The sequence below is a fragment of the Euleptes europaea genome, chromosome 2 (genome assembly GCF_029931775.1).
Source record: "Euleptes europaea isolate rEulEur1 chromosome 2, rEulEur1.hap1, whole genome shotgun sequence".
Classification (NCBI taxonomy): Eukaryota; Metazoa; Chordata; class Lepidosauria; order Squamata; family Sphaerodactylidae; genus Euleptes; species Euleptes europaea.
In genome coordinates this window covers 87862409-87872467 of record NC_079313.1, presented here as the reverse complement: position 1 = coordinate 87872467, position 10059 = coordinate 87862409, and the positions used below count along the sequence as shown (strand labels likewise).

Below are 10059 nucleotides of genomic sequence, written 5' to 3'. Positions count from 1 at the left end.
CACCAAATAATGAGACACAGGTCTTCTTTTAATTTAAATCTAGTTATGAACCAGTGTTTTACAGTAGAGAGTGGCTGGTTATGGATGAATGAATAAAGGCTAGAAGCTATACCCTTGTGCATACCCTCGAAGAGCAAAGATGTTAGATATTTATAAACTCACATTGGGAACTAGGTGTCCATAATTTGCTCCAAAGTATTCCTTTAACTCTTCAAATTGACTGCAAGAAATACATCTCACATTAAAACGCAAGTCAGAAAGGAGAAAGAAAAATCAATTTGACCTGACCCGATGAGTAGACTGTTTGCTACCAATGTCATTTCTCTTGTAACAATAATATTATGATACATTTTCACACATATAATAACATAAGCAAACTCCTTACTGATATGCATATATTTGTCTTCTTTATCTAATAGCCAGTACTTTTGGTACCTTTCCAGTGAATGGCTGTAACATTGGTTTAGGGACTGGGGTGTAAACACCACCCTCCTCTTTCAATGCTGTTATCCCAAACTCCAGAAGATTCAGGATAACTATTTCAAGGTGAAGATGGCTGCCAGTTGCCTATTTTCATTTTGTCAACCACCTGTTACATATTAACCTTCTAATTTATTTGGCGGATGAAGATATCTGAAGTCACATGTGTGTATGGGGGAGCGGTATGTATGTTATAAAAGGAAAGTAAATGGTCCAACAAGCTAGTACACAGGTATCAAAATGGGCAAACTACTCCTTCTGACTGGTGAGTATGGGGGAATGAATTATGAAGTCAGCAAAAGAACAACAGTCTTGGATTTCCAGTCTCTCTGTTTTGATCTCTGTCTGCCTCCACAGATTTTCTGTTCTGCTCTGACCTTACTTAATTTCATATGTACACATATATTCTACTTGACCACATACTTTTTAAAGATTTTCTAAATATAGAATTAGAGAGCAATTTTAGAAACTTTAGAAGAAACGTTTAGAAGAAAAACACAGGCCTCACTGCTGTGCTCCACTCACAACCAAACCTTTCCTTTAACAGGTCTGGCTTTTTTGCTGCAGCTGCAGCTGGGTGAGTTTCAGCCCATTACCTTTTTATTATATTTCCCTAAAATTAATGTGGGAAAGTTGTCGTTTCTGAATGTTAATACCTAGCATGTGTTGATTGATCTTTATTTTCTAAAATGTAGGCGCATCCACCAATATTGTCTGTTATTTCACCAACTGGTCCCAATACAGACCTGGAATTGCGCGTTATATGCCTGAAGATCTTGACCCTTGCCTATGTACTCATGTTATCTATGCTTTTGCTGGCATGGCTAACAACCAGATCCAGACCATTGAGTGGAATGATGTGGCTCTCTACGGTGGCATTAATGGACTCAAAAGCTAGTAAGATGATGCAATGTTTACATATACACATACCCTATTAAAGCACCAAGCTCAGTTTTAATATATTTGTTTTCTACTTTCTATCGTACATTAACAGCATGTTGTAAAATGTGCAGTTTTGGGTCCAACTTAGAAGGCTCAGGTAGACATAAGGGTTGCACAGAAGAGAAAATGTCTACAGGTGGGGATGTTCCTCAGTGTTGCATTTGAATATTAAAAATCTTCTAGCAAGACTGTCCATTTCTATACAGTTCTGAAAGGTTATAGGATTATTCTGGCAACCCATCTTTATGGCATTTGTAGACATTTCATTGAAAGAAATGACCAACTTGTAATTGTTTGCAGCGGGTTAAACATTTTAGTGACATCCAGATAATTTGTTCACAGCAATCCTGACCTGAAAACCTTGCTGTCAGTTGGAGGCTGGAACTTTGGAACCCAAAAGTAAGTTCCTCCGTGTGCATTCTGAACAGCTGCTTTCGTAATTGGCAACCGCATGGAACATTCACAGTGATATTCCCTTGGCCCTTAGCCATGTTCATCAGCGAAACAGTTTTTCTTTCAACCATATCCTAAATGGGTCCAACATACATCAAGATTTGAGAAACTAAAGGTTGCTTTCATATATGCAAGTTTCCACACACATTTGAAGAGGAGTGTAAATTGTCATGTGAAGATGTGTTTTTTATTCAGCATCTGGAAACTGATCACTTGCCTCTGCTTCCTCTCCTCCAATATAATAAATAACAATACTTGGAAGAGTTGCATTCTCTTTTCTATGCATTTCAATGCTAATTAGTCTCAAAGATAGATTTGTAGCATGTATGCTAAAAGATTTGTATCATATATATTGATATCAAAAGTGGGCACCATTAGTCTTGTTATGGATATGGCCCCAAACGTACATGTGAAATTAAACGGATCATCTCACTTTGCTTTATTTTGCAGGTTTTCTAACATGGTTTCTTCTGCTCAAAATCGCCAGACCTTTATTCAGTCTGCTATCTCCTTCCTGCGAAAGTACGGCTTTGATGGGCTGGACATTGACTGGGAGTATCCTGGCAACAGGGGCAGCCCGGCTGATACTCAACAGCTTTTCACAGTCTTTCTTAAGGTTGGCATTGATAGTGCATTCACTTAGCCTCTAGGTGACCAGCAACGCCTAGCGTTTCCTGCAATGGAAGGAAATTTCCCCAACACTATTATCTTCAACATGCAATAGATTTACTAGCATAAGTGTGATAACAGGCCCAAGTTATTGTGGAAGGATACATCGAGTGTAGGATCATCTTACTTTGAACCGGGTTGTGGAGATGGCCAGAGTGATTTTCATATCTACACGGACATGTAGATACTAGGCCATGACACAGGGCAGCTGGAATGACTGTTTTGAGTTAAACCCTGTACTTCAGGGCAGATTGTTTGGACGTATATTTTCCACATTAAAGTTTGGAGAGGGGCAGCCCAATCCTGGGGGGTGCGGAGGTAGATCCGCCAAGGCCAAGAGTGGCACAATTGCACTCCCTTCTCAGAGGCTTCCAGGCGGCAAAAAAGGAAATTAAACTAAAAGAAAAATTAAAAACCCAAAAATCAGCCCACTGAAATAAAGGGGGCTATGCCACCAAAAAAAAGGTGGCGAAGCTACACCGCTGCAAGAAGGGGTGTTCTTGGGGTGGAAGGGGTTAGGAAGCTGCCTAAAGGCATCTCCACCCCCAGGAATGCCCCGGGAACACCTCCCAGGACATCAGTGTGGAGACTTGCGCCACTGGCACACTGCCAGGAGGCAGTTCCAGTGCAAGAGCCCTACACCACTGCATCGCGTCCCAGCACCAGTGTGGATGCCACTTGTGACAGCCTAGGTGCCCCTTATCACAGGTTAAATGGGCACTTACGCCGCCGGGAGATCACACCGGTTCCTAAGGAGCTTCACCCCCCCCTTTAGGATTGCAACCTTAGGTAGCCTTTTTAATATATTGTGCTCCTAAGGCTGCAATCCTTTAATATATTGTGTGTAATCCTTTAATATATTGTGTGTAAAAAATAATATATTTTTTAATATATTTGTGCACAAAGTGTATTTTTTGCTACTTCCAGGAACAACCTTAAGGCATCATATCTGTAAGCATGTTATTGAAAATGAATGATTTTGTGTTTATATGCTCTTACATCTAAAGTTATCCTAAATCAAATGCAGAATATGATTTATTTAGAATTTTTAAATGGCACCATTCTGTACATATGTTTTCCAAGATGGCTCACAAAAATAAAACAAATAGAATAAATTATAACAATAAAATTAACAGGGTTGCCTGGTGGATAGATTAGCCCTGTTTCTACAACAGTTGTATGGGTATTTCAAGAAGTAACAAAATTGCTGCCAAAATTGTATATCAAAATTACAGCTGTTTCTGAGGCATCCTTTTCATTTTACCTTAGCCCTCTATTCTGGCATTTTACCCCACTGTGTTGCAAATGTCAAAATTTTTAACAATGTTCCATCAATCTCAGGAACGTTTTCCCAGGTCAGATAAGTGAATTCTTGCCTTATATTTAAGAAAAACATATACAACTCATGACGGGGGGAAACCCCTCCTCAAAGGAGTTTATATCTGATTAGTTAATGACAATTCACTTCTTCCTATAACAGCAAATGTACGAAGCTTTTGAGCAGGAGGCTTCTCAAACCAACAAACCCAGATTGTTGATCTCTGCAGCAGTGTCTGCTGGGAAAGGCACTATTGAAACAGCTTACCAGATCCCAGAGATGTCTAAGTAAGTGGCTGAGTTATAAGGTCTCCAAACAATAAGAGGTGACATGCACAATGAAAAAGAGCAAACATCAAAGCTAGATTGCTACAGCTTACTACAATAACATAAGACCTTTGCGTAACTAGGACTCCCAGTATAACATGAACTGGCAGCTCCTTGGTTTGGAGAGCATGAGTTGCCCGCTTTCTTACCAAACACCATTTTTAAAAAAATTCTACCACTGAGAAGCTGGCAGCTGATTTACTTATCACATAACAGGCATTGTTTCTTGCTTTACTGAAATTTGAAATATGGTCCACAGCAGATATTAAGGAGAGAGAACTCACCTCTGTGTGTGGGTGGTCTGTAAACGTACCTGCACCAGTCAGAAAGGTCAACTTGATGAAAGAATGTGACTTATGTGTCATATACGCAGGAACTTCAAAAAATATGGGTCTATACAGGGTACTATTTTCCTTTAACCTGGCCTGGACTAAATACAGAAGATTTTATTACAGCATATATTGGCTACATTGCTTCATCAGCAGACCGTCAAAACCAACAGTGACGCTGAAGTGATTAATGGAAAAATTAATATAGAGTTAGAAGGTCTGCTTAACATAAACTAACCATGAAGCAATATACACTTCTTGATTTAATCCTGTAACCCCTACTGTTGTATCTGTTTGCAAATCCCAGAGGGCTGCACAACAGGCAGTTACTTGGATCTTAGCAAAAGCTAAATTTGCTATTCCCCTTCCTGCAAAAAAGGTACATGGACCTTATCAATGTGATGACTTATGACCTCAGAGGATCTTGGGAAGGTTTCACTGGTGAGGACAGCCCATTGTTTGCAGGGCCTGAAGACCAAGGCTCCTACATCTACTTCAATGTGGTGAGTGACAGTTTCTATAAAGGGTTCTCTTTTACCTTTGTTTACAATCAAAACAATCCCAACACCAATATTTATCTATTACATATTTATACTGCCCTTCCTTCAAGAAGCTCTGGGTAGTATATATAGTTTCCTCTCTACGTTTTATTCTAAGAACACCTTTATATGATAAACAAAGAGAGACTTGGTGACTGGTTAGTCTGCTGGCCCAAAGTCACCTAGTGAGATTTGAACTACAATCTCCCTACTCCTATTGCAACACTCTAAATATTACACAATACTTGCTCTTGAGATGGTTAGAAATGGTTTTTCTAACCATTTCCAATGCCTTTTAAAATACCAGGACTATGCTATGAATTACTGGAAGAATAATGGTGCTCCAGCTGAGAAGCTGATGGTGGGCTTTGGTGCCTATGCCCGCACCTTCACGCTCAGCAGCCCCTCTAACCATGGCTTGAATGCTCCAACCTCTGGACCAGGTGCAGCTGGTGCCTACACCCAAGAAGCTGGGACACTGGCATATTTTGAGGTAAAACTCTGTCCTAGTTCTCACTGAAGTCATATACATATGCCTTGATTTATCATGTCCAACTGTGAACAGGGCTAAAGTGGTTGAATGCTCCTCCATGTAAAAAAAAAAATTACCCACAAAGAAAATTAGATGTCGCAGAGAAAACCTCACACTTCAGGTCCAGTGCCAAGGGCAGGTCTCTGCCCAAAGTTCTTTAGCTGCTGCACCCTTCCCACAGGGATAGACCCTGAGGTAGCTATACCTCCACTCTCCCTAGTAGAGTCCAGTCGCCTCAGGCCACAGAGACTCACGCAGTCTTCTCCACTTCTTCCTTCAGCCTTCCTACCAGTGTCAACAAACTGACCATTTCCTCCTCACTTCCTCCAAGGGTTACCAATCACCAGGTGGGACATGGCATTCTCTCAGAATTACAACAGATCTCCAAACTAGAGAGATCAACTCCCCTGGAGGAAATTGCAGCATTAGAGGGCAAACTTGATGGCATCACATTCCCACTGAGCTCTCTCCTGTCCCCAAACTCCACCCTCCCCAGGCACTGCCACCAAATCTCCAGGAATTTCCCAAGTCAGAGTTGGCAACCCTACTTCCCCTGCATCTGTCTTTAAACTGTTTCCTTCCTACCGCACTACTTCCCCTGGCTCTCTTATCCTACTCTTGAGCAGGACTTTACTCCTGAGTAGTTTAGTGCTAGCAGCCTTTCCCCCTTCTTGCCTCTGAGTTACCCCTCAGGGCCTGCTTTGACTCTCCCTGTTCTCTATAGCCAAGCTGCTGCCTCCTTTAAGTCCACTCCGGGGGTGAGAGGGCTCCTTCTCCCCATAACTCATGGTGCTGTATAGTGTGAGAGCCAATCTTTGTATTGCATCGGATTAAAAGGCTGCATAGAACAAGTTGTTTGTCTCAATGTGTTATTTCCCCAATACAATTTTAAAGTTTGGCCTACCATTTTGAAAGTTAATGCAACAGCTATCCTTATGTAGGCAAATGTTTTCATAGATTTAACAAGGCATATTGGTCCCACAGATTTGTACCTTCTTGAAGAGTGGTGCCACTGTTGTGTGGAATGCTCCCCAGGAAGTTCCCTATGCCTACAAAGGAAACCAGTGGATTGGCTATGACAACCCTAAGAGTTTTGCCATCAAGGTATGCCTATTTGTTGCTTCCATTTTGTGCTCATTCATGGCTACACTGTTTAATGGGGGGGGGAGTTATGGCAACCCCATAGGGTTTTCAAGGCAAGAGACTTTCAGAGGTGTTTGCCATTGCATGCCTCTGTATGAGCTGAGAGAGTTCTGAGAGCACTGTGAACTGGCCCAGGGTCACCCAGAAGGCTTCATGTGAAGGAGTGGAGAATTGAACCCAGTTCTCGAGATTAGAGTCTGCCACTACACCGTGCTGGCTCTTTCTATAGCCAAGTTACTTGATTATTTATCTTCTCTTCTACTGAATTATAGCAGAGGTTAAAATATTCTAAACTGCCAGCAAGGGTGGAATTAGATTCCCTATTTCATTTCAGTGTCTGGCATAAGGTTAGATGAAAATTGTAATCATTATGTTCTTTAGAATATTTTTATCTCTGATAAATAACGATGGGACAGAGATATTAACTGTGAATGGAATATAAATTTATTTATCTTAAATATTTCTGTCCTGACATCATCTTAAAGTCAAGGCAGCAAACAATGTGTCAACATTGGTTCTTGTAGGTTATCCGGGCTGTGTAACCATGGTCTTGGAATTTTCTTTCCTGACGTTTCGCCAGCAACTGTGGCAGGCATCTTCAGAGTAGTAACACTGAAGGACAGTGTGTCAACACATTGCCAAGACACAAAAAACAACATAATAGGCCGTTAACAAGATTTTTTAAAATGCATAAGTTAAAAACACAGGGACTAAAAAAACAGCCAAATCTACCAAATCAGTAATTTTTGAACCCTCTCTTTCATCCTCATTGGTCAATCTTGCTTCCCACTGTTGTCAAATGATCTTGGATTTTTGTTTAGATGTTTTGCTGCCTCTTATCCACATAGGAGCTACATAGTTGTGGGATTTACACTGTAAATCATTTGACTTGACAGAGATTTATACTTCTAGCAGAGAAATCCTACATATTCCTGGAAGTAAATCCCATATAATAACATTGAGTAAATCCCATTGAATGAAGATTGCACACTCAGTTTTTTCAGATTTAAGGTGGAATCCCTAAAACGCCTTTAGAAATTTACCTTGGGACATGTACTTGCAACTTCAGGGGAGCTAAATTTATAAATAACAATGTGGAGTGAGGCCTTTGATCATCTGAGTAGGCAATACAAGGGAAAGAATAGCTATGATTCTCAGATTGTTTAACTGTAACTCGCAGGCGAAGTGGCTGTTGGAGAACAACTTTGGAGGAGCCATGGTATGGGCTATTGATCTGGATGACTTCACTGGCACATTCTGTGGGGAAGGCAAATACCCTCTAATGAATGCCTTGAAATCTGCATTGGGAATCACTACTCCAAGTGAGTAACATACTGATATTGGTAGAACAGAACAAACAATCTAACGTTTGGCCCTTTTAACTGCTGTGTGTATAATATTGCAACTGATGCCCATCATATCCTGCTCAGATTCATTGCTTGTAAGTCCTACTTGTTAGACCTGTTTCTAATTGTCACCATGAGCATTTCCTTCTCAACCCTACTGCAATAAGTTTAACTATTCTTTCATTTAATTAACAGTGCCATCCTAAGCAGAGTTATTCCTTTCTAAGCCCATTAACTTCAATGGATTTAGAAGGGCATAATTCTGTTTAGGAATGTACTGTTAATCATGTCGCCTCTTGTAGTATAATCCCTTCATGCAACAGTTTTGGCTGGATTTGCATATTCAGCTGTGCTAAGAATAGCCTACACTACTTGTTTCCAGACTTCCTTTCACTCTGTACCAGATATACCTTTCCCAGTGTACCATATATATTTCCCCCACTTCTGGATATTCTAATTAAAACTTAATTTCTGGGTTATATATTCCAAGCCGCCTTGGATTATAGTACCAAAGACACACACCTTCCAAGGAAGTAAGGTTCTAATGCCATTCTTATCTTTCTTCTAGACTGCAAGGTACCAGCAACAACTCTCGGCACCAATGCTAATCAGCCTGCACAGCCAACAGCTGCACCTTCTGGTGGTGGTGGTGGGAGCTCAGGTGGAAGTTCTGGAGAAAGTTCTGGTGGCAGTGGAGGAACCTTCTGCAATGGGAAATCCAGTGGCCTTTACCCAGATCCTACTAACAAGAATAGCTTCTATCACTGTGTGAATGGGAAGACCTATCAGCAGTTTTGCTCATCTGGCCTTGTATTCGACTCCAGCTGCTCCTGCTGCAATTGGGCATGAGAACAACCACTGGGTGCAGGTGTACATGCTCCACTGCAGTACATGTAGAAGAAAGAGATCAGCATGAAAAATAAAGAGGCATTGCATTAAAATCAAAGTCAGTGATCTCTCACCAAATGCACAGTCAATTCAGTATCTGTTAAGATCCAATCCAATTAAACTCTGAACCGACATCTTCTCATGACACAATACAAAATATTTTGATTCTTACTTAGTTTTTAAAATGTGTAGACCATTTCCCCCCGCAAAGAACACACACACACACACAAAGAAACCATTTAATACATATAGCAAGATGAAATGTTTACAAGCCAAATCACAACCCTGAGAAAATTTATAGAACACATTCAATAGTTACATGTGAAAATAAACATAGCTGAGAATTTTGTTGTAGAACTTCAATCAGTCAGAAATTCACTTGACCCTAGGAGACTCTTCAATTGAAAGTCCCAATTTATTATTTGCCTTAATTGTTGTATCCCCTTGGAGTGTTGGCATGTTTATGATTTTTTAAAAAATTAAGGAAGAGAAAGCGAGTCAAGGAACATGGGGGGCGGCTTGCTTGGCTATGGGTCTCCCACAAACAGTTTTAAACTCATTATGGGAATCCCCAGGGACTAAAGCGGTTGGATGACCAAAGAAGAAGAAGAGTTGGTTTTTATATGCCAACTTTCTCTGCCACTTAAGGGAGAATCAAACAGGCTTACAATCACCTTTCCTTCCCCTCCCCACAACAGACACCCTGTGATGTAGGTGAGGCTGAGAGAGAATGACTTGCCCAACGTCACCCAGCTGGCTTTGTGTGTAGGAGTGGGGAAACTACATAGGGTTGCCTGTTCCGGATTGGGAAATACCTGGAGATTTTGGGGATGGAGTCTGAGGGGGGGGGTGTGGAGAGGGGAGGGACTTCAAGGCCATAGAGTCCAATTGCCAAAGCGGACGTTTTCTCCAGGGGAACTGATTTCAATCGCCTGGAGATCAGTTGTAATAGCAGGAGATCTCCAGCCACCACCTGGAGGTTGACAACCATACTACTACAATCTGCACTCCACTTGCTGAAGAGTGCATTGAACTCTTAAAAATACCCCTTTTCTGCATTATTTCATACTTTTGGCCTGGGAATTAAGCTTTAA

General features: G+C 41.0%; 1 protein-coding gene across 1 annotated transcript; it reads left to right on the top strand.

Annotated features, from left to right (window-relative positions):
* Window positions 1-720: 720 nt before the first annotated feature.
* On the top strand, window positions 721-8998 carry LOC130474018 (acidic mammalian chitinase-like). The gene is made up of 11 exons (XM_056845695.1): window positions 721-745; window positions 1028-1057; window positions 1176-1377; window positions 1765-1821; window positions 2326-2491; window positions 4025-4149; window positions 4897-5020; window positions 5364-5549; window positions 6573-6692; window positions 7912-8053; window positions 8646-8998. Exons 1-11 carry the CDS (start codon window positions 721-723, stop codon window positions 8924-8926), a joined length of 1458 nt encoding a protein of 485 aa, XP_056701673.1. The 3' UTR covers window positions 8927-8998.
* Window positions 8999-10059: the final 1061 nt, after the last annotated feature.